This window comes from Chelonia mydas, chromosome 3 (genome assembly GCF_015237465.2).
Source record: "Chelonia mydas isolate rCheMyd1 chromosome 3, rCheMyd1.pri.v2, whole genome shotgun sequence".
NCBI lineage: Eukaryota > Metazoa > Chordata > Testudines > Cheloniidae > Chelonia > Chelonia mydas.
This window is the reverse complement of record NC_057851.1, coordinates 81,512,482-81,537,448: the sequence shown is the minus strand read 5'-3', so window position 1 is coordinate 81,537,448 and position 24,967 is coordinate 81,512,482. Positions and strand designations below refer to the sequence as shown.

The window sequence follows — 24,967 nt, the reverse complement described above, 5'->3', positions numbered from 1 at the left end:
CACTGCTTTGGATTGTTGTGGAGCAGAACCCATCATCAGCATGGACGCATGTCTTCTGGAATGGTGTTTGAAGCATGAAGGGACATATGAATCTTTAGTGCCTCTGGCACATAAACATCTTGCAACGCCGGCTACAACAGTGCCACGAGAATGCCTGTTCTCACTTTCGGGTGACATAGTAAACAAGAAGTGGGCAGCATTAGCTCCTGCAAATGTAAACAAACTTGTTTGTCTGAGAGATTGGCTGAACAAGAAGTAGGACTGTGTGGATTTGCAGGCTCAAAACATTTACATTGTTTTATTTTTGAATGCAGGTTTTTTGTAGGTAATTCTACATTTGTAAGTTCAACTTTCATGATAAAGCGATTGCACTACAGTACTTATATTAGGTGAATTGAAAAATACTATTTTTATTGTTTTTTTACAGTGCAAATACTTGTAATCAAAAATAAATATAAAGTGAGCACTGTACCTGTTGTATTCTGTGTTGTAATTGAAATCAATATATTTGAAAATGTAGAAAACATCCAAAAATATTTAAATAAATGATATTCTATTATTGTTTAATAGTGTGATTAATTTCACGATTAATCACGATTAATTTTTTTAATCGCTTGACAGCCCTAGCTAATACGCTACAAAAATCAGACTGAAGAAAACCCTTAAAATTTAATCATATGCACTCTTTTAAATCATTATTTTAAAAGACTGTAGTGACATTTCTGAATGTTTGAGTAGGGTACTGGAACAATTTTTGTAGAAAGGGTACTGAGAGCCATTGAACCAAACTGTTCCAGCACCTGGGTGCGTGAGACTGAGGGACCTCCAGAAAAATACTAATTTCTAGGGGGGATGAGGGGAGAAACACAAATCTGTTTCTTTAAATACTGACAGGATTGAAAGTTCTGTTCAAAATCAGCTCTTTAGTACTTAGATTAAATTTGCCTTTCTGCAATATAGAATGATTTTGAAGAGAAAAAACATCACAGCTTGCTGATATAGGTTGTACTCCTTTTATTTGTCAAATCTGAAAAACTGACATTAGTTAGGAGGGGAAAAAAGGTCAAGTAGGTAACTGGACTCCATGGGAATAAGGGAAGGAGAAAGATGTGATGTTGAACTATTTCATGACTCTGCAGTGCAAATGTCATCTGTTGCCATCATTTTTTTCAATTAACCTTGCAAGGCTCCTAATAAGAATTCTTGTAGCACAACCTGCCTGATGTTCTTTAAACCATAAAGGTTGTATAATAATCTAAAGTGTCACATTGACCTTAATTTTGATTATTGTCTAAGGATTTATTAAACATGCTAGTTATGAATCAGTGTTTAAGCTTATCACTGTTACACTGGGCTCTTGCCCATTCTGTTTATTTGAATCTTGCATACTGATCATTACAGGATTTTTAAAAGTTTATTAGTAGTTACATGCAATTAAGTTAAATTGAAAAGTCACACCCTGATTCAGAAATCTGTTTAGTAAGACATTTTACTGGTTTCATGGAATGGAATAGAAGAGAGCGAACTACTTACCAGTAAGTCCCATTGACTTCAATGGAACATGCTTAAGTGCTTTGCTAAATTGGGGCCTCAGAGGTACTTCAGTGGCAGCGCCGCATACGCTAGGAGTGCAAATTTGTCCCTATTCATGTTAAGGAGAGCTAAAGGCAAGAGCCCCCACATCAAGATGAGCCAGCTTTTAGTACCGTAGGATCATGAAATGGAATGGGTTAACTTTAGCAGGTAGCTCTGAAATCTAGAACCACGTTTTTGTGGCTGTAGTGGTCCAGCTGGGATAAAGTCAAGTTGCCTGGGAAAACCGAATTCTGTGACCAACCGGAGTCCAATGAGCAATAGTTTCCTGTGATAAGTCACTGATAATGCAACAGAACATACAATACATGTTTTCATGTTGTCTGACTATATCACTAAAAGCTATATGACCTTATATACCACTATAAAACTGGGGTGCTACTATGACAAATAAACCATTATTAATAGTAATGCTTACCACTTATAAAATGCTTTACAAGTTCACAATGATTTTCCAGCATTAATATAATGAATCAGATTAATGCAACCAAATCAAGTGTTGTTGGCCACTCTTTTTTTATTTTGATGTTCCCTTTCAGTGTCATTGCAGGATATTACAATGAGAAAAGCTTTCCGGAGTTCCACAATTCAAGATCAGCAGCTGTTTGACCGCAAGACTCTGCCTATTCCTTTGCAGGAGACTTATGATACTTGTGAACAACCTCCCCCACTCAACATACTCACCCCTTACAGGTAAGTGTGAAAAATCAGAAAAAAATCCTTTTTTCCCCCCAGTAACTTATAGCAATATTCTGACATCCTTACTCATGTTGAGTAGTACCACAGTCTTGGAGTAGTCCATTCACAACAGTGAAACTACTTGAGGAGTAAGGATGGCATAATCTGGCCATCAACATTAAAACTACTGTGAATTTTATGCCCAGCTAACATTGGTAAGAAAAGCAATTCTAAAGCTCCATATTTGTTAAACACTGTGTTTCTACTGAAAAAGAGAAGGAAAGTTAAAGCTAAATTCCTTTTAAGATGCATTCTGTTTCTGCCAAGGAGTACTATATAGTGTATACAGTCCTGTGACTTGAATCTTATATGGTATGACCAATTTCACAATAGTATCTACGAGAAAAGGGGAAAAATAATTCCAAAAGAATTGCGCATTGTTGCCATGTTCAGTGGTTTCTGGCAGAGCACAGTCAAAACCCCATTTCATTCTAAGACTTGATACAGCAAAATTAATTGAAAAGAAATTTATTCTCTTCCTGTGACATTGACATTCAAGGCAAATTTGATGCCAAAGAGCACATAATAAAATGGAAAAGGCATTGATTTTTAGTCCATTACAGGTTTCTATTTATTGGATAATAATAATATAACATGACAGTAAGAATCTAACTTTAGAAAACAGGTGATTACACTGTTGTGGTTAGTACAAAAAATGAGCTGAGGGTTTGTTGCTTTCCTAAAATTATGTTGAATGCCTATTTACATGAAAAACTGGTCCTGCAACTTGTACTTACTGTGTTGGGAGATAGATTAGAGTCACATTTTAAAACAATTTAGGGTGAGTGGATTCATTTATTCGGGATACTTGTTATCCCACAACTAGCATTAAAACTTATTTCTCAAATAAGGATCTGACTACAAGGAATAATGGGGGAGGAAGGTTTTAGAGGCACCAATATGAGAGTATTAGTACTTGAAATAACTAACTGAAATAATAAAAGCTGAGCATACAGAGGAAGAGAGAGATCAGAAAATATTGCTCCCACAGTGTTATCCTCAGAGGCAAGGTGTCTGGATTTTCCAGCATAAAGGTTTAATACAAAAAGCAGGAGAATTAGTCTATCATAGATTCCTAGCCTCAGTAGAGCTGTTTGCAGATCTTATAAGCCAAAAGGGACCCCTAAAATGCTCTAGCAAACTACAACAGGAGGAAAAAGTGGCTTCACTGAGGTAGACTTTACCCTGTAAAATACACATAATCTTTCCTTCTTTCAGCTCTGTTTTTTGTGAGTCTCCAAATGAACCTGGCTGTCCATGTTAGAGAGGCTTATTTATTTATCTTTAACATGTGTACTGATCTTTAGTATAATTTTAAATCTAATTATTATGCTTCAGGTAAACTTGTGTTGTAATAACTTTTTTGATAATGTACTCGAGGCAAAAACCCTGAATATTGTGTTTTAAAATGATGGCTGCAGTTACCTGAATAAGCTGTCTTTACATTGCCTCAGCATTTAGTCCCATGCGCTACCAAATAAACAGTATGTTCTATCTTGATAATTTTACCTCAGAGATGATGGAAAAGAAGGTTTGAAGTTTTACACCAATCCTTCATATTTCTTTGATCTATGGAAAGAAAAGATGTTGCAGGACACCGAGGACAAGAGAAAGGAAAAGAGAAAGCAGAAGGTATTATGTTCCAAGCTAAATAGCTGTGGGTTATGTTTGCTTGCACATATGATACTTCAGTGGTTCTGCAATTTAAAAAGTTCAGTTCTTTATATAGACAAATAGAATATTTTCAAGCATATTGAAACTGGCTCAATGTCATTCAATTCTATCCATTTTTCCTTGCAATAAGACACCATTAAAAGAGCCCAGGGTTTTAATGCTGTCTCACCATAGTTAACAGCAGGTTTACCAAATGTTATGATTTCCTCACAACAGTAAAAAATCTCTAACTGACATACAACAAGAATCCAAGGATGTCTCTGGAGTCTTCTTTTAAAATATGAATTCCCAACCGTTTTATAGAGAAAGTTGTTTGGAACCTTTTTGAGAAATGTTTACTATAAATTAGCGTTAATATGGTAGAAAGGGAACATTTTAATTGAAAAGAAAGAATAAAAAACTGAAGGGAAGCACTGCTACACGCTTGGTTTTTGCTGTTTATATCCTACATATTTCATAGCGTAAGTATGGTATCTTGTAGAATGCAAATGTGAGAGACACATTCAGAATCTCATTTAAGACATATTGCAAGCCAGTTTTTTAGATTTTGAATGAACTTAATACCATCAGTTGGTTATTCTTTAACTAAGTAAGTATCATATAAACTGAAGTGTCTCCCTCTGTTAGGCCTTCATTTCCTGTTCTGGTTTGAATAATTTTTTTTTCTTGCGCTAGAATCAAGATCTCTCTCTCTCTGTTTTGTAACTGATTTTAAAAGCATTCCTCTTTTTAAAGACTGTCAGTTTTATTTGCATAACTCTTACAGCAGAAGAATCTAGATCGCCCTCATGAACCGGAAAAAGTGCCCAGGGCGCCTCATGACAGACGGCGAGAGTGGCAGAAGTTAGCCCAAGGTCCAGAGCTTGCTGAGGATGATGCTAATCTCTTACATAAGCACATTGAAGTTGCTAATGGCCCAGCCTCACATTTTGACTCAAGGTTTCTTTTGTTTCTTTCCTTCCTTTATTTCGAGACATTCACCTTATCCTTGGCTAAATATATTTATGATGTAAATGACTGTATATGGGGTGCAGTACTCAGAATGCAGTGGTGATAACAGAATTATCTCTACCAAAAGAGAATTTTGAAGTTCTTTCACCCAGGTGTTTTAAATGGTTTATTACCTTGTCATTTTAAAGAATAATTTATATCTCTGGAATTCATTGCTATGGGGGATGTGGAGGTGTGTGTCATTGTTACTCATTTATCAGTCTAATATACTGGTGCAGGCTTGCACACAGATCTGTCACTGTATTTCAGTCCTGAACTACAACCACCCCTGTTATTCTAGTCTTCTGATTTACTTGAGCAGAAACTGCCAGTATTATGTGGTGGTTTTGTGATGTGAACAAATTATCCACTTGGATGAGACCACTGAACTTATTTACTCTTGATTGAATCTAGAATTTGATTGAAGTTTCTGCAAACCTTAACGTGCTAAATTCTCTTTTCATAATATACTTTTGCGGGTGGCTGACAGTAGCATTTCTGGTGACATACCTGTGGTGTTTGTGCAAAACCAAAAGCATGTAACCAACTGAGGAACTGTTCTATGAAAGAGAGCTGACTCTCAAATAATATTAATCTTGAAAATTAAAAAGAAATAGGGTTTTTTTGGCAGGGGGGGGCTTGTTTTTTGTTCAGCATTTTAAATAAGACAATTTTTAAGATTATCTGGTAGCCCTATTAATAGTTGTTGCCTGCTGCAGACTGTAGGATCCAGGATGTTGTGTCTGAAATAAAAAACCTGCCTCTTGAGAACTCTGACCTAGTGAGAACTCGACTTATAGTGATGTAGAATGAAAAGTCAAAAATGGTTTCAAGTGCATTTCAATTTGTAATTTACAACTCAGGTTATGATGAAACCCTCCTTAAAGTGCAGCTCTTCTGTGGAAAAAAACCCCTATAGGTGTATTTCACTGTGTTAGCTGCCCATAATGAGTACATCACCCTCCCTGCCACACCCCTCATGCAGGCATATGCCAGATTCCACAGCAAAGTGATTGCAGAACCACTTGAAAACTCAGAGCCCCAAGGATCAACAGTGACAATCTAGGTTTTTAAGGTCAGGCTTGAGAAAGCCCTGGCTGGGATGATTTAGTTGGGGATTGGTCCTGCTTTGAGCAGGGGGTTGGACTAGATGACCTCCTGAGGTCCCTTCCAACCCTGATAATCTATGATTCTATGAATACTGTGCTTAGACATTACAGTCATGAGCACTATCCAGAAACCTACAGTAGAACCACCAGCAGTTAGAAAGTGTTCTGCAAACACTTTTCCTCTGACTTCAGAGAAATTGTGATCTTTATCAACATTTTAATTAAACAGTTACATCTGTAAACATTTCTTAATTGGTGTTGGATCAGATCTTTAAGACATAAACAAAGGTTGATTTTAACAGGAGACTGAAGTATTTTAAGCTGTTGATGAGTTATCTTCATTTTACTGCTACTACATTATAGTACACTTTAAGTTATCTTGGTGAAGTATATTAGCTTGCAACATTGTGTTTGGGAGGAGATCAGTGGAACTCTACCTGTAAGTTGTGTGTCCACAAGACAGTCAAACACAGTAATGCCTTGACAAATGTTTTATAAAACTGTTAGAAGTACTACAACATATGATGTATGGCTATACAATTTAGAAAAGTAGTAAAAGAATGTTTGCATATGAAAAGATTGTGAATCACAAACCGCACAGGTACATGACTGTTTCATACTGTAAACCTGTTTCTAATAACACTGTTATGTTTGTTTAATTCAGTAAAGTCTGAACAATAAACACTAGCATCACACACACATACTATAGGAATGGTATGGGTTTACCAATGAAAAATTGTTTTAACGTTTGAATTGCTAGAAGCAGTAGGGCAGAAAGGGAAAAGAAAAAAAATTAAAAACCACAGTTCGATTGGCATCTCTTGTGCAGAGAGAGAATTTAATTCAGAGATCAAACTGAAGTATAATATAGTAGCTGAGCTGAGTAATGAATGATTTTGTCTGTGATCATCAGCAAGACAATTTTGAAGTGGAAAATTGCCTTTGTTTTTTCTTAGGCCTCAGCCATATGTGGATCATATGGATGGATCCTACTCCCTTTCTGCATTACCCTATAGTCAGATGACTGAACTTCTGAGCAGAGCTGAGGAGCGAGTGCTGGTCAGACCACATGAGCCACCACCCCCTCCACCAATGCATGGAGCAGGAGATGTGAAACCCATACCTCCTTGTATTAGGTAAGGAGTCAAGTTTGGAACAACTTTCCAACAATAAACTGACGTACATCTCTGAAAAAGGTCCAAATACACAAGACTATGCTTTGAAGAAGCAAGCAGCATCCTTATTGGACTTGATTTCAGCCCAGAGAGCAACATAGACCAGAGGTTCTCAGACTGGGTGGAGGGCTGCCCTGGGAAGGGGGCGTGCAATGTATTCTGGGGGGCATGAGATGCTTTAGGGGGGAAAAAAATGTACTGCATGTATTTTACCCACAGCAACGAGTAACTAGCAAATCTGATTCCTCCAGACATATCAGGTTCTCAGATGGCGCTGTGCATTTTGACAGATTTCTGTTAAGCTTGCATAGCATTGTACTACGTCATTCATTACTATCTGTACGTTATTCCATTTGCTACAATGCAGTCTGCACATTGAATTGTAAGCTTCCACCACAGTCGCACTTTGCCCACAGCAATTGCTTTTGCTCTTATTACAATGGATCGTTGGCTCTGTTTGAATCAATGGTTTACTGGTTTTAGTTCTTAGTCAGAGTTGCACGCTGATTTTTTTTTTTTAAATCTGTATATGTTCATGTGTGGTGAGGGGGCGTGTAAACTAGAGACACAAAGAAAGGGGAGTGCGATCAAATAAGTTTGAAAACCACTGACGTAGACAATAGTCTACAAAATAGATTAAATTACAGACATCGTTTCTCTTTATGCCTTTCTAACACTGGGTGGAATATTGGGATACCATCTAAACCAATCATCCTGACAGTATTTTTCCATGTAACTTCATATCCAAGCAAAGTCATACTTTATGGATTATATTTTTATAGGGTTCCCCTTATCTTTATCTGGAATATACAAGAGTCGATCTAGAGTATGTTGTTATGTCAGCAAAATAGTTTAATCTCTGTCCAAATGAAAGTATTTCCACTATCCCAGGGCTATACACAGAAATATGTCTCTTTTATTGGGTTAACATTTTCTTGTTATGAGTGTTAAATTTTCCTACCTGGGTATTCTGATTGAGAAATTCCTCTAGCAGTTTATACTTTAAAAAATAACATTTACAGTCATCTCTTTTCTCTTTGAGGACTGAAAAGGGTCCTACACTGAATTAGACAGGAGTGTCTTATGTGTATATAGCTATGCATGACTAATCTTGTACGGTACCACTGGACCTGTCAATGAACTTAAACCCATATCTCAGTTTCAAAGTCAGTTTATCTAGGTAATCATTCTGTAAAAATAGTCCCTTTAGAATAGGGCTTTCAAACGATTAAAAAAAATAATGGTAATTAATTGTGAGATTTAAAAAATAACTGCAATAAATACAGTTTTAATTGTACTCTTAATAATAAAAAACATTTATTTAAATATTTTTGGGTGTTTTCTACATTTTCAAATATATTGATTTCAGTTATAACACAGAATACAAAGTGTACATTGCTGATTTTATATTATTTTTATTACAAATAATTGCACTGTAAAAACAATAAACTTGCTGATGACACATGTTCATTTTCATCATCTGAGTCAGATGCCACCAACACAAGGTGGTTCCAGTTCTGTAGTTTCTGCATGTTCCACACCTTGTCCCACTCAAATTTTGGAAGGCACTTCAGGTTCTTAAACCATGAGTTGAGTGCTATAGCTATCTTTAGAAATCTCACATTGGTACCTTCTTTGTGTTTTGTGAAATCTGCAGTGAAAGTGTTTTAAAATTGAGCAACATGTGCTAGGTCTTCATCTGAGACTGCCATAACACAAAATATAAGGCAGAATGTGAGTAAAACCAGAGAGCAGGAGACATACAATTCTCTCCCAAGGAGTTCAGTCACAAATTTAATTAACACATTTTTTTTTTAACGAGCATCATCAGAATGGAAGCATGTCCTCTGGAATGGTGGTCAAAGCATGAAAGGGCATATGAATGTTTAGCATATCTGGCACATAAATACCTTGCAAGTCCAGCTACAAAAGTGCCATGCGAACACTTGTTCTCACTTTCAGGTGACACTGTAAGTAAGAAGCAGGCAGCATTACCTCCTGGAAATGTAAACAAACTTTTGTCTTAGCGATTGACTAAACAGGAAGTAGGACTGAGTGGACTTGTAGGCACTAAAGTTTTACATTGTTTTGGTTTTGAGTGCAGTTAGGTAACCAAAAAAAAAATCTACATTTGTAAGTTGCACTTTCATGATAAAGTGGTTGCACTACAGTACTTTTATGAGGTGAATTTCTTTTCTATTTCTTTTGTTTATCGTTTTACAGTGCAAATATTTGTAATAAAAATAATAATATAAAGTGAGCACTGTACACTTTGTATTCTGTGTTGTAATTCAAATCAATATATTTGAAAATGTAGACAAACTTCCAAAAATATTTGTAATAAATTTAAATTGATATTTTATTATTTAATAGGGCAATTCAAATTGCAGTTAATCGTGATTAATTTTTTAATCGGGTTAATTTGTTTTGAGTTAACGGCAATTGACAGCCCCACTTTAGAATAAAGGGAATTAATCAAGACTGCCACATTCTACGAGCTTGTCCTCATACTTTGAATAAATCTCTGGATTTACTACTATGTGTAGGGAAAATCTTACTTACTGTAGGAAACCTTAGATAAGAGAAATAAACTCAGCTATTTGCCTGAGTATATGTATAGGCTAGCAAGGAAAAGGCTGATGTATGTTCTACCCAAACAATTAAAAACTAGCCTTTAGATTTGGTAAATTTGATTTCATGGGGATCTACAGTAGACATGCAGTTGTCACATGCGTACATTTAGCTTATTTATAACCCTAATTACTGATCTTAAATATTAACAAGCAAAAAAAAATGTAAATATAATTATATTAGCCAGTTTTTCCACTTTGTGGTTTTAATAACTTGTCCTACTATTGTGTATTTCAGCTCCACCACAGGTTTGATAGAAAATCGTCCTCAGTCACCAGCAACAGGCAGGACACCAGTGTTTGTGAGCCCCACACCTCCCCCTCCTCCTCCTCCTCTTCCATCTGCTTTGTCAACTTCTTCATTGAGAGCTGCAATGACTTCCACCCCTCCCCCACCCATGCCTCCACCACCACCACCTCCAGCCGCTGTTTTGCAAGCGCCAGCAGTGCCACCTCCACCAGCTCCTCTCCAGATTGCTCCTGGAGTTCTTCATCCAGCTCCTCCTCCAATTGCACCACCTCTAGCACAGCCCTCTCCTCCAGTCACTAGAGCTGCCCAAGTATGTGAAACGGTACCAGTTCAGCCAGTTCCACAAGCTGAAGTGCAAGGACTTCCTCCACCCCCACCACCTCCTCCATTGCCTCCCCCTGGCATTCGACCCTCATCTCCTGTCTCAGTTGCCACCCTCTCTCACCCTCCCACAACCATTGTTTCTGGCCCTCATGCTCCAGTAATGCCTCCATCTCCACCATCCCAAGTGATTCCTGCTCCTGAACCCAAACGCCATCCATCAACTCTACCTGTAATCAGCGATGCCAGAAGCGTTCTACTGGAAGCAATACGAAAAGGTAACCTTTGGCCACTAAAAGAACAACAGAAGTTGGTCTCAGCAGTTTAATAAAACGAATGTACTTTTAACAGATGGAATAATTTAGACCTCTGGAAAAAAGATTTGACAAGAGTATCTTAAATCTGGTGTGCTTTGTATTCTGCACAATATTTGTATTCTGCAGCTTGCCAAGTAGACAGATTTTGTTCAACTCATAATTGCACCTATCAGGAGTGTAGTTTAGAATGCAAAAACCAGTTCTCCATAAAAGTTAGCTAAGGAAATGTATATGTTACTAGATGATCTATGGAGATTATCTTTTCATTTCTAATTATTTGAAGAGTATCTCTTGATACATTTGTTCCAAATTGTGTGGAAAGCAAAAATGTTGTCAAGAATATTTTTCACAACAGTTATTAGCTAAGAGCAGAGCAGACAGACTGGCATATGGGTTTTAATCCTGTTTTTATGTAAGTATTCCTCACGCACATTACTGCAGTGCAATAACAATGTAAGGACAATATTCAGCAGTTTTTTTAAAAGATTAAATCAGTAAGGGTTTGGTTTTGTTTTGTAACTCTGAGCTGCCTAGTGGACCAGTGGGTCTCAGAACCATCTTGCCAACAAAAGGCAGGAGAACAAAAGGGATGGGGGATGTACCTTACTGATGCTCTCCTATCTTGCACATTCTTCACATTACAACATGTGCACTGGTGGTCTAACCATGAACCGTTAGGACTGGGGGTGCTGGTGCATGGTTATAGGGTCTCTTCTAGTGCTGCCCTCAACACTAGTTGGAATCCTTCTCCAATGTTTTTAGGTACACTGGGAGGGGCTTCCCTGCATACTCTTCAACATACAGAGCAGAATTTGTACTTGGAGATATAACATGGTTTACAATAAGCAAGTGTTTTCTAGATTAGAGCAGAGAAGTGAGAGAGGATAGACTCCTGGGTTATATCCCCTGCTGCAAATCATGTTACCTAAGGAAAGTCACTTGTCTTAACCTCTTTATACCACTTTACTCAACTAACAGGACACAGAACAGTATAAATCAGAGGGTTCTGAAGGAACTTCAGAATGAAGAATTGAGGTGCTTTAAAAAAAATGCAATCTTTCTATGAAGTAAGCCACTATACCAGAGAACTGGATGGTAACAAATGATAAATATATCTTTACAAAAACTGGTCAGGATGATCCTGGGAATCAGACAAGTTAGCTTTGCTCTAGTACCAGTAAATGGATTGAAATGACAACTAAAAACATAGGTATAGAACACCTACATCTAATAACTAGCATGAATTCTCTAAAAGGAAATCATTCCTCTCTAATCTGTTAGAATTATTTGAACATGTCAGCAAAAAAGCATATAAGGAGAACCCACTGGCATAATTCATTTGAGTTTCTAAAACCTTTTGACAGAATCCTACAGAAGACACTATTAAGAAAACTAAGTAACCGTGGGGGTGAAAAGTAGAGTAGTGTCACAGATTAAAACCTGCCTAAGAGCCAGGAAATGGAGTAAAAATAGATTTTTAAGCTTTTGCCCTGTTGAAGACTGACCGAGTGCTCGACGGCTCCTTACTAGAATCTTTATTGTTTAACAGTCGGCACACCATAGTTAAGGATGAGTTCCATTTTGTGGTTGAAGCAGGGATTCAGCCTCCCCAACATTTACTCTTTGGGTATAGAATGAATTTTCTGAAATGAATCAGTTAATGAGTTTGCATTAAAATCAAATTTAAAACGAGTTGAGTAAGACATATAACATTTGTCAGTCTTTTCATGTCCCAAATGCTTTTAACAATAATCTTGCAAACTTTTCAAATTTCTTTAGCTAAAATTCATTGAAATCTATTGTGCCTATACTATATACTTGGAAACAATTAGGTTGTAATTAAATAAAGTTATTAATGATTGTTATGATTATAAAAGTTACGGTCAGCTCACCAGCTCAGGTAACTTAAATGAGGCCTTTGTGACATTAGAAGTAACTCTACCAATCACCACCCTTTCTCTGTAGCTATTTTGCATGCAAAAATTCTGTTGCTTGTAAGGACTCAGTGGCATAAGGAAAACTGGACATGTGTGCCAAGAATTCTTATTGGTAGGAAGTTACTTTTAAAGGGTCTGTGGCCACATGCTACCTTGGACATCAGCGTTTGAAAGGCTCCCCATGGAATTGCTGCCTCCACTGCACTGCACACCCGACAGTGGCGATTCGTCAAGGGCGGCACGCAGGGTCAAGTGCCCCCCACCCACACCCCCCAGCAGCCATAAGGGGCGGGGACAGTGCTACTTCTGGCCGTGCTGGGACGTTGCCCAGTGCAACACAGCAACTGCCTGGGAGAGCACCTGGCTGTAGCGGCAGCGGGCTGCCCCCTGCCCAGGTCGGCTTCCCAGGACTGTGGCTGAGCAACCCAGAGCGCCCGCTGCTCCCTGGCATGCTTGGAGTCAGCCCCTGTCCATGGAAGCTGAGCCTGGGCAAGGAGTCGGCTGCCACCCCTCCCCAGCCAGCTCTCTCCCAGGGAAGGAGCAGTGACCTGGAGTGGCTCTGGCCTGCTCCCCGCCCGGGCCTGGCTGCCAGGGAGGGCAGCCAAAGGTGCCAGAGGCGGGAGCCGGTGCAATGGGAGGACAGAGCCCCCCACACCCCCCACCGCACACACACACAGGTAACATGGGGCAGGGGGGAGTACAGTGGCTCCAGGCTGGGGGTGGGGACGGGAGGGGATGAGGCATGTTGGCAGGTAACGTATCCTCCCCTTTAGCTGGTGCCCCCCCCAGTATGGGGAGGTACCAGTCATGTATAATTCACCAGGGCAGCCCTGCTGGGGGAACTGAGGTTCCTTAAAGTGCAGAAACGTTGGAACTCAGACTCAGATTTCCTCATCTCTCCTTTCACAGAGAGAGGGGTCTCTGTAACACACCCTTCTATATAAAAATTCAATTGCAATTGCCAGATTCACCAATAGACTTCAGCTGTTTCGCTCTGTGCTTTTGCACTGCTGAATCTGGCCTTAAAAGTATAATTTTTTTTTAAGATTCATACTGTACACCTTCAAATTATGAAAAATACCACACACTGTTTTCTTTGGAAATGGACATTTTTAGTATTTCATTTTTTAAACAAGGACATTCCCAAACAAAACACTACATTAAGTGGGAGTTGCGGTTCAGAGTGTGAAACTTAAGGTAAAAAATACAGCAGAGATGTTTTAATTATTCCCAAACCTAGCATTCCAAGCCAGGAAATTCAGATTTAAGATTACACATAAAGGCAATCCAAGTATGTTAAGGTACTCAAGCAACCTTAAGTGAAACCATGAAGAGAAAAAAAATATGAAAAAACTGTATTTAAAAATCAGTTTAATTTAATCTAGGAACATAGATACTGAAATGTTTTGATCATAATCATATAGTTATTGTATGGTGTCACTACAGAGTTACGGTTTTTAGGGTTTATTTCTCAGAAATATTTGCTACAAGCTACTTTCAGAGACAGGATAGTGTACTACATGGACTTCTGATCTAGTACAGCAATTCCTATTCTTAAAATGAATATAGTATTAGTTACCTCTCTGACAGGCAGTGTTCTCAGACAATTTGTTTTTGTTTGCTAAGCAAGTTGAGAGCTGTTGGTAAAAGTATTACGCATAAGAACAAGGAATTTATTATTATTATTGTTATGTTTGTGATTTAGGTATTCAGCTACGCAAAGTCGAAGAGCAGCGTGAACAAGAAGCTAAACATGAGCGCATTGAGAATGATGTTGCCACTATATTGTCCCGCCGCATTGCTGTGGAATACAGTGATTCAGAAGATGATTCAGAGTTTGATGAAGTGGATTGGTTGGAGTAAAATAGATGCATTGATATACACTGAATGCTAATGTCCATTGTGGTGATTGTTCTTTGAAAACATTTGATGGTCATTTCTAGTGTTTTTTGTATTTTTTTTTCTTTACACTACACATCATTAATCCATGTTTTTCTACTTTTCAGTTTACAAGAAAACTACTAGCACATCTTTGAAACGAAATGTTTTACAGTGGCTTTTCTTTTTCTGAAAGAACATATTTTGTTCCAATAGACCACTAAGTATTAAGCATGGGCAGCTGTTGGTAGAGTAGCCGTTTCAATTTTTTGGCATATCTTAACTGTGCACTTTGTGAATTTTAAGTTAATGAAGGTAACTGAGATTGAAATTCCGAGGGCAGCTGTATGTACTAATGAGCCTTATTCCATTTTTGATAAATGTTTTTAAAAACCTAGCTATCAAGATATACATCTGTACACTAAGAAGGTACATAAAGTTAGCAGCACTGAACACAATGAAAGGAAAAAAGGATCTTTGGGGGCTTTTATTGTTGTTTTTTAAATAATTATGGCCTTATTTGAATGTTTAGAGGTTTCCCCCTCCCTCCCAGGTACATATCGTGTGGTACTATTTTGCCTGCATACAAAAGTTTAAATTTTTTCTGTGTGAAATCTTCTGACTTAAACATGCTGTGTAACTTATGTAACTGTTAAAAATAACAGTTTGGTTTAATAAATGGTAAATGTTCTTAGCTGTTGCTTTTTTAATAACATCACCCTTTTTCTGGCATTACTTAGGATCTGAAGGGTAAGATTTTCAAAAATGCCTAAATCACTTAGTCTTTTTTTTATAATTATACTTAAGCTTCTAAGTAACTTAGGTACTTTTGAAAATTTAACTCATGGTACGTATGGGGGGGGGGGGCAATAATCAGAATGAATATGTTCCATGTTCCTGTGAAACAACACTGAAAGAGAACTAGATGCTATTGCAAAATCATGTCTCATGCTGTCTAATTTATGCTGCATGTCAGCCACATCCATATACACAAAAAGCCAATGCAATTTTGGACTGAATTCAGAGTTCTTCAAGTAAATGCAACCATATATTCCACTTAGGTGTGTGCACACCCAGTGCACTGGAGCCAGAGAATTTTGCCTCATAATACCCATAGAGGGGCAGCTCTCGCATCTTATGGCCATAGCCCCTGGCTATATGAGGTGGTGCTGCCCCAACCCCCTTCAGTGGCTGGAGTCAGCTCTGTATGGTTTGTAACCTTGCACCTCTCTATTTCTTAGTGACTTTTTTTATATATATAGTTAATTAGTACCCTTAGTATAGTGTTAGTTAGCTTTTGTTTAAGTATTTCCCTGGTGATGCCCTCACCATTGTGTGGGGGAGCATTCTCCACACCCAATGCTTGCGGTGCTTAGGCAAAGCCCACTTCAGGGAGCAGTGTTCAATTTGCAAATCATTCATGAAATGGTCTCAAGTTGCAAGAGATCTTCGTCTAAAGCAGCACCTGCTTCAGCACCCAGGCCTCTACTGGAGTGGAGGTCACCCTCAGGTTCTGAGAGCGCTGCCACTTCGCATCCTCCAACTGGTACCTCTCTGAAGAGAGTAAAGTTGCTGCCCGTCGAGTGTGTCAAGGAAAAGGTCACATAAGACCGATCGTGACCACTTCAGGTCACATGGGGACTTGTCTAGTTCCTCCAGAAAGATCACAGACTGGCATGGTGTGAATGCCAGTGCACGGGAGTAGGTCCTCTCAAACACTACCACGCAGGGAAGTCAGAGACTCCATACCATTGGCTACGGTTCTGGGCCTGGGGCATCCATTGAGTCTAGTACTGATATGGGCAATACTGGCACCAGCTGCTTTTGTTCTGGTGGCATATCAGGCAGCAATGGACCTCTTCTGCCTTTCTGTTCCAATCTTTCCCTTGGTCCAGGGCTGCATTTTTTATAACCCCATTGGCCCCACAGGTTCAGGGGCTTGCCCAGCCATCAGCACCAAATCCCAATGATTCCCTTCCACAGACAGTGGAAGCGGGGCTGAGCTGGGCCAAAGTTACCTCCTCAGCACCAGGAACCTCTTCAGCACTACTATTGATGCTGTCATTGTTAATGTGGTGGCACTCACTGCCACCCACTTTGGGGGTTCAACACTACTTCCACCACTGGAAACAGCAAAGGCATACTCAGTGCTTGCGGTACCATTTCCACCATTGGTGCCAGTTCCTTCTTCATTTTGGCCTCTGAACGAGTCAGACCAGTTGCTCGCACCCTCAGGACTGGCTCCATCTTTATCTCCTGAAACCCAGGACTCCTCGACATCCAGGTTGGGATCGTCCTCCTCCTGTTCACCATTGCCTGACACATATTGGGGGCTGCTCCTAGAGCACAAGGGGTACCAGGATTGACACTTGTCATGGGACACCCCTCTGTTGCAGAGGTCCCACTCCTCAAGTTGTTCTAAGCCCACCGAGCAGGCCTGTGGCAGTGACTGTTGATTTGCTGCAGGCCCAGGCACTGTGAACCTTACCCTCATGGAGCCTCCACAGTCATCCCATCGAGGTCCATCAGTCCTGGAAAAGGACCCAGTTCTGGAACAGTTAACTTCTTCGTCTTTGTCCCCGGACAATTCTGCAGTACCTGGCTCTTCCTCTTCTTCAGTACCAGAGGCTTTCAAGGCATACCAGGACCTTTGTGGCATGTGGCTGCTTCCCTGGATATTGAGGTGGAGTTTCTGCAGGAGAATATCCACAAGTTGCTGGATATCCTGCAGCCATTTGTCCCGGGAGAGTGGCCCTCCCTATAAATCATGCTCTCCTAGAGCCTGCTAAGGTTCTCTGAAGCATGCTAGCTTCAATACCACCTACTGTGAAGCACAAGGAGAAATGCCACTTTGTGTCAGTACAGGGATCTGAGGGTTACTCACGTCCAGCCCCAAACTCCCTGGTCGTAACTGTAGTCAACAACAGAGCCCCATAGGGCAGAGGTAAGTCTACTCCCAAGGATAAGGACTCTAAATGGATGGACTTGAAGAGTAGGAAGATTTACACCTCCTCTTCCCTTCCTAACAGATGGGCATTGCTGTCCAAATACAACTTCATGAACCGGACAGCTGTCTAAGTTTGTGGACCAGCTGCCCAAAGCCTCGAGGGTGGAATTTCGGGCATTTATTATCAAAGGCTGCTTGGTAGCTAAGAATTTGTTGCAGTCCGTGCTGGACATTGTGGATTCTTCGGCCAGAGTCATGGCCTTTGCAGGGACCACAAAAGGGGCGTCCTGGCTGCAGAATTCAGGCATTGCTCCCAATGTACAACAGGCCATACAGGATTTGCCCTTTAACAGCCTATTCCCTTTTTCAGACAAGGTCGATGAGACTTTGCACTGCTTCAAGGACTGTAGGGCTATCTTACGGTCCTTGGGGGTGCATATGTTGGCAGTGCAGAGGTGCCACTACAGTGGTCAACAGCAACAGCAGTATCATCCGCAGTGCACATTTTGGGCAGCTTCTCTCTCCCACGAGACAGTGGGACTACCTCAGAAAGAGGCATAAGTCCCAGAGGAGGAGACATTTGGGTCTGGGTTTTGGACAGTTTACACGCCTTCCCCAGCACTCTTCAAGTACCTAGTTTGACTCCTTGGTCCAAAGCAGTGTTCCAGTCATCACTCCCTTCTCCCCAACCCCTTCATTTGGGGACAGGCTGACTCACTTTTACAATGTTTGGGGCTCGATCACTGCCGACAGTTGGGTCCTAAGCATTGTCAAATAGGGCTATGCCATCCAGTTCCCGTCCATTCCTCTCCACTTCCTCTTCAGTGACTGCTCTCACAAAATACTGCTTGCTCCTTGAGCAAGTCCACTTTCTACTGGCTTTGGAAGTGGTGGAGGAGGTTCCACTGGAACAGTGGGGTCAGGGCTTCTATTCACAGTACATTCTGGTGCCCAAATCCAAGAAAGGGGTAAGACCCATTTTCAACCTCCATGGCCGAACAAATACATCAGATATATAAATTTCCACATGGTCACTCTATTGACTGTCTTCTCCACGTTGTCTCAGAACAACTGGTTTGCTCTTCAGGACTTTCAGGATGCCTACTTTCACGTGGCAGTTCTGCCAAGCACAGAAAATTCTTTCAGTTTGTCATAGCGGAGTGTCACTTTCAGTATGTGGTGCTTCCCTTCGGTCTTTCTTCTGCCCCTGGGTTTTTACCAAATGCATGGTCATGGTGACAGCATACCTTAGAAAGGAAGGAATCCACATCTTCTCATACCTGGATGACTGGCTACTGAGGGGCAGGTGAAGTTCTTTCTCACACTGAACTTGCTTGACAAGCTGGATTTGATCTTAAACACCAGAAAATCAACCTTGGTTCCCACCTCAAAAAAATCAAGTTCATTGGGGTGCTAATCGACTACGAGTTCAAGAGCATGTTTGCCGACCAACCGTTTTCAGATGATTTCCCACCTCTTTGCCTCAGTCTTCCACAATAGCGCAGATGTACCTGAGGCTCTTTAGCCACATCCACTTGCACGCAGGTGGTCCAGTTTGCAAGTGGTCCACTTTACCCCTTCAAATGTGGGTCGGGACAGTTTACTGTCTGACTTAACTCCTTGGACAGATTGGTCTGTCTCCCTCCACTGATCCTGCAGTGCTGGATGCTTCCAGAGAATGTTTGTCTGGGCATTCCCTTTGTCTGGCCCTTACCAGCCAGGTCTGTTGTCACCAATGCCTCCCTCCCTGGGGAGAACATCTGGGGTCATTGAAAGTTCAAGTTCTATAGTCAGAGCAGGAGTCCTCACTGAATATCAATGTGCTGAAGCTTTGGTCCATCTATAATTCATGTCATGCTTTTCTGGACCATATGAGGGGCTCAGTGGTTCACATACTTATCTACAATGCCACCTCAATGTATTACGTGACCATGTAAGGGGGAGCTCTGCCAAGAGGCAGTCAGGTTGTGGCAATTCTGCACTGAGGAGAGTATCACTCCGATAGCTGACCACTTGCCCGGGATCCAGAATCATCTTGCGGACCATCTCAGCAGGATTTTTTCCCTGAACCTCGAGTGTTCTCCAGGTCACCTTTGTGGCATGGGGCATTCCGATGATTGACCTGTTTGCCACGAGGGACAACAGTAAATGGTATCTGTTCCACTCTTGAGGGGGCCTCAATCCAGCTCCCTGTCTGATGCTTTCAATCTCATTGCGCAGTCAACTCTCTCATATGCTTTTCCGCTGATCCCAATCATCCCACAGGTCATCCTCAAGCTGAAGAGGAATCAGGTCAAGGTCATTCTCATTGCCCCAATGTGGCCAAGGCAGTACTGGTTCTCTGACCTCCTCGCACTGTCAGTTCAGCCTCCCATACCCCTTCCTCTCCATCCCAATGTCACACACAATCACGGCTGCTTCATGGCTAAATGAGGAGGAAGAGTGGTGTTCAGTGGCAGTTCAATAGGTCCTACTCAACAATAAAAAGCCCTCTACTAGAATGGCCTATTTGGCAAAATAGAAGTGGTTTTCGATGTGTTCACTGACCTGCAGAATTCAACCGATGGCTTCTATTCAGGGCAGCTTGGGGTGCCTTCTGCACCTTCAGTCGTCAGGACTTGCACTTAGTTCATTGAGAGTCATCTGGCAGCAACATCAGCATTTCATCCCCCCAGTCAGGGAAGGTCAGTTTTCTCCAGTACCACAGTAATAAGATTCTTAAAAGGGCTACTTTGTCTCCATCCTCCTGTCCAAGAGCTGGTTCCTCTGTGGAACCTTAACATGGTCCTAGCAGCTTTAATGGGACCTCCATCAGAGCCCCTGACATCTTGTTCCTTTCCACTTTTGTTGCAAAAAACTGTGTTCCTGGTAGTAACACCCACTAGGGGAGTCTGAGTTGCAGAGCCTCCTTATACACCAGTCTCTAAGGACGAAGTGACTTTATGAAACCACTGTGGACAAAAATTTTAGGTGTGGTTCTAGTTTCATTTGACCCTGGTAGTATATTTACCTGTGTTCTTTCCTAAGTCACATTAATCTCTGGAGGAGCAGCATCTCCATACATTAGACGTCAGGCGATGTCTGGCCTTCTGTCTGGACAGGACTAAACCATTTCGTGCTTCGCCTCGCCTCTTTCTGTCATATGCCGATTGGGTGAAGGAGCAAGCGGTCTCTTCACAAATGATCTCTAGATGGATAATGTCCTGTATCAAGACTGCATATGAAATAACTTTGTCTATGCCTCCTCAGCAGAGGCAGCTCATTCTACGAAAGCACAAGCAACATCAATAGCGTTCCTCAGTGACGTCTCAATAATGGACATTTGCAGGGCTGCTACCTGGTCGTCCAAACATACATTTTCAACCAATATGCCATTACTGCATCTTTCAGGGCAGATGCAAGTTTTGATAGGGTCGTCCAATGCATGGCTGCATCTACTCAAAGAAGAAGAAATAGTTACTTACTGGAAATGTAGTTCTTTGAGATGTGATGCAGACTTGCACTGGATGACCCACCCTCTGTCCCCTCTGCATCAGAGTGGTCTCTGGGCATTCAGTGTGAAGGAACTGAGGGGAGTTGGGGCAGCCAGGGGAGGGACTATGGCCCCGAGGTGCTCTCGCCGTCCCTTTACAGGTATTGCAAGATAAAATTCTCTAGCCCCAGTGTGCAGGGCGTGCACACACCTAAGTGGAATACACGTCCGCATCACATCTTGAAGAATGACAGTAAGTAACTGTTTCTTATGTTACGGAACAAGGAGGTGTAGTCCCTCTTTATGTGGGAGTGAATTCATATCTGGAATATCGTGTTCTTTTCTAACTATATACCCTTATAGTATAGCTTAATCATTGTCAGAGAAAAGGGATGGAAAAGGTATTGGCAAGCTCCATGGTATGAATATTGGACACAATTTTAACCTCTGTTAATATATCTTGTTGACATGCCGCTATGTGAAGAAGGCTCAGTGATCACAGAGCACGCTGTGTCACCCCACAGCTAGATGGCAGGGATAGTTTACAATGCTGAAAGGACTTCTGAATTCCTCAGGACCAGACTGTAGTACACATGGTTGCATCCACCCCACAGTTAGGAACCAGGGTCCAGGAATCTAAACTTCATGCAAATATCCTGGAAAGGAGGGCAGTCCTGGATGCACATCCTGTACTGTGGAATCCCATAACGTGGGTCTGATTCAAATGGAGAATCAGACATCCTGTATTCTACATGAAGAAGAAACGCATTGTTGTCTGTGACAGAACTGAGTTGCCATTTATATGGCATGGAAGGAGAGCATACGTGTAGACAGACAACAAAAAGGATAATACTTTCTGACCAGTGCCTGCTGAATCAAGTGGTGGTGGATTGAGTCTTGACTAGGACATTTCTTTTCCACAACTCTCAATACCAAAGTTCTCTATAGAATAGCCCACTAACTTCAGAGAAATCATTTAAAAAAATTAGGGAGCCAGTGTCAGTAAATTTGGGGTACTCAGTGCTGGAAAAGGTTCTGTATTGCCAACTGGTCCTATGTGATTAAACCATAAGACTGACGTCCACTCATTATTATTTTGTAAAATAACAAAAGCTACATACAGGAATAATTCAGAGGCTGCTTTCAGATGCTAGCATGAAGCTGACAGCGTGTACCTTGAATGGCAGACTCCCTGAGGAATAAGAAATGCAATCAGCCATGATCCCCATAAACATATCTTAATTTGTCTCCCTGTTTCCATTTGGCTTCAGTTACCTTTCCTGAGAGAAGTACAAAAGAAAATTACCTGGGCTGCATTTCGCAGATCACATTTATCAGTAAACTCTGAAGATAGCTATTTGTAAAACTGCTACGACAAACCCTAAAGGGAGGGAAATGGGAGCAGTGTTATGAAAATCAGTAGCATCAGCTGCCATGTGCGTATGGGCCATGGTTAGGCCTGGAATAAGGAGCCCCAACTCCTCCTGAAGTCAATATTTCAGGTCTGAATTTGGACCCGACCATCTCAGTAAAAAAAACCCAAAAAATTAGGCCTAACACTGAAGAAATCAATAGGGGTACAATAACTGGATACAATAACTGCTCTGTCTATAATTATATTATAGATTGAGGAAGATAGCTGAGCCTTAACAGTTTGCTTAGTGAGAGTCTGAAACTGCTCTCTTAAGGGCAAGAATAATGTGTATCAACTGTCCTAGATATATGGGAGGAAACTGAGCTTTAAAAGATGTGGAGAAGCCAAATCCTGATTTCCCTGATGTGGGTATCTCAATAGTAAGGCTGGCCCCTGCCAGAGCAAAGATGATAGATGAGATAGATAAGACTTGAGAGAGTAGACAGTCTTTACTGACCTGTGTCCATTATCTACCTGTCCTGACAATAACATTACATACTTCCAAACTGGTGGCCAAGGCAGTTTAAGTATTAATATAACCTGACATCATCACACCAAGTAATGATCCTTGACTGAGTAAAGTCAAGAGTTAAATTCAGCTAAAGATTTCAGAGACAATGCACCTGGCTTTCTGCCATAGATATAGCTCTTTGCCATAGCAACTAGCCTGCAGAAAGCTACAATCCTAATTTCTAAATAATTATTAGAGGTGATTATTGAATTTAAATCTTTGAGTTCATATATTCACTCACACATAAGTACTTGTAATCTGACTGATTTGTCTTTGGGAGCCTCTCATTCCTTGGAGGGCTGATCAGCTGTTTATGTTACTGATGAGATGTATAATAGATTAATTTGCATTGTAATGTATTAAGATGTTCCTGGATTCTGTTTACATCAGTACAATTACAATAGTTTGTTAAACTCAAAGACCCAGCAATTCTGCCATGGAAAATAACATGGCAATATATTGTTTTGATAGTGCATGAAGTCAGCCTTTGTTAAACTTCAGGGACCCACCACCTTTGTAAACAGATTGTTAAAATGAATCTTTCTCCCCTATTAGAGAGACAAAGAAAAGGAGTGAAAACACACAATGAAATAGACAGAAAAAGTAAATGGTAATAGGGCAGAAACACACTGGAGGGAAAGAGAGATCAAGAAAAAGTGGAAAGGGATTTGTTTAATTAACAAGTCAGAGTAAAACCACCACAATGGACAGAGCATCAAACAAGAGGCAGATGTAAAGAGGCCAGCAAAGGAATCAAAAAGGACGGGGAGAAGGGAAAAAAGAAAGGCAGAGGATGGAAGACATCAGCAATGGTTTTAATGGTAGTGTTACATTGGGCATTACACAAGTAGTTAACGTTTAAAGGAATTAATCCCAACTAAGTGGAAATTGGTGAGACATAGGAGAGAGCTACACAATTAAAAACAATGGTAGCCAGGAGCAAAATGTAGAGGAAAGTAGCGAGGCTTAGGCCCGCAGCTCCACAACTGGCCAAAGGTGCCTAATTGACAGGCTAGAAGGAGGTACCTCCCTCCAATCGGCATTCTCAGCCACAAGCCCTCTACCAGAGTTCGCACCTAAACCAGGTCAACTCTTCCTCATGAAACACCAGAGGGACAGACGACCAACCCTTATAGCCAATAGCCCAGTGGATAGGGTACACCCCTATATAAATGTTTAATTATTTATACATAGTTGAACAGCTTCAATAAGAGAGATTGAGAGACCCACACCAACACAGCCGATAGCCTGTTGGGACATTCACTTGGGATGTGGAAGACACAGGCTCAAGTCCCTGCTCCAAATCCAGTATAGCAGGGATTCAAATCTGGGCCTCCCATATCCTGGGTGAGTGCCCTAATCACTGGGCTATTGGATATAATGGCGCACACACACGCCTGTCCATCTATTTTGAGAATCCCACCAGGTCTCAGGTGTGCACAAGGGCACCAAGCCGCTCAGAGGTGTCAGGGCAGCAGTGCTTATGCCCACGGGCAGAAATGTAGGTACCTACAGAGTTAGGTGGCAGCTGAGCAGTGTTTTTGAGAATGTCATTGACATCTAATTGCCCCGTAGGTGCCTAAGTCCCTTTGTGAATTGAGCTGTTTAATGGATTGTGTCTGATCTACAATCCATTATACAGCTTTGAAAGAAAGCGACTCCACTGACTTTATTGGGGGGGTTGTTCTTTATAGCTGTACTGTACAGATTTGTTTACTGTATGTGCTCACTGATTTGGCTGAAGAATAATTGCATTCCTATACTACCAGCAGTGCTTTGAAAGGAAAATGATTACTAGACTTCAATGAAAAATTGCAGCTACCCTATTCCTTCGAGATTATCTATTAATTGTTTTTTCCTTCATTAATCTCTGTCCAGCTGCTGCAACTATCTTCCTGTTGGCAAAACTATTTAAAACAACCGGGCATGGGGCTGTGCAAATATTGTACATCTCCTGAAGATTTTATACATTTGCATAGTCTCAAACTATTTTTTTCTATAAAATTCTGTA

The 24,967-nt window shown here is 40.9% G+C and overlaps 1 protein-coding gene across 9 annotated transcripts in view; it reads left to right on the top strand.

Moving 5' to 3' along the window:
• The window catches only part of WASF1 (WASP family member 1), a 177,757-nt gene extending 162,451 nt beyond the window's left edge, over window positions 1-15,306 (top strand). For all 9 annotated transcript variants that reach the window (XM_037894627.2, XM_037894628.2, XM_037894626.2 and 6 more), the window contains 6 exons: window positions 2,133-2,286; window positions 3,846-3,963; window positions 4,772-4,944; window positions 7,061-7,240; window positions 10,148-10,758; window positions 14,440-15,306. In XM_037894627.2, the coding sequence (XP_037750555.1) occupies window positions 2,133-2,286; window positions 3,846-3,963; window positions 4,772-4,944; window positions 7,061-7,240; window positions 10,148-10,758; window positions 14,440-14,597 (1,394 nt within the window). In that variant the 3' untranslated portion in view covers window positions 14,598-15,306. The remainder of the gene's footprint in view (window positions 1-2,132; window positions 2,287-3,845; window positions 3,964-4,771; window positions 4,945-7,060; window positions 7,241-10,147; window positions 10,759-14,439) is intronic.
• Window positions 15,307-24,967: the final 9,661 nt, after the last annotated feature.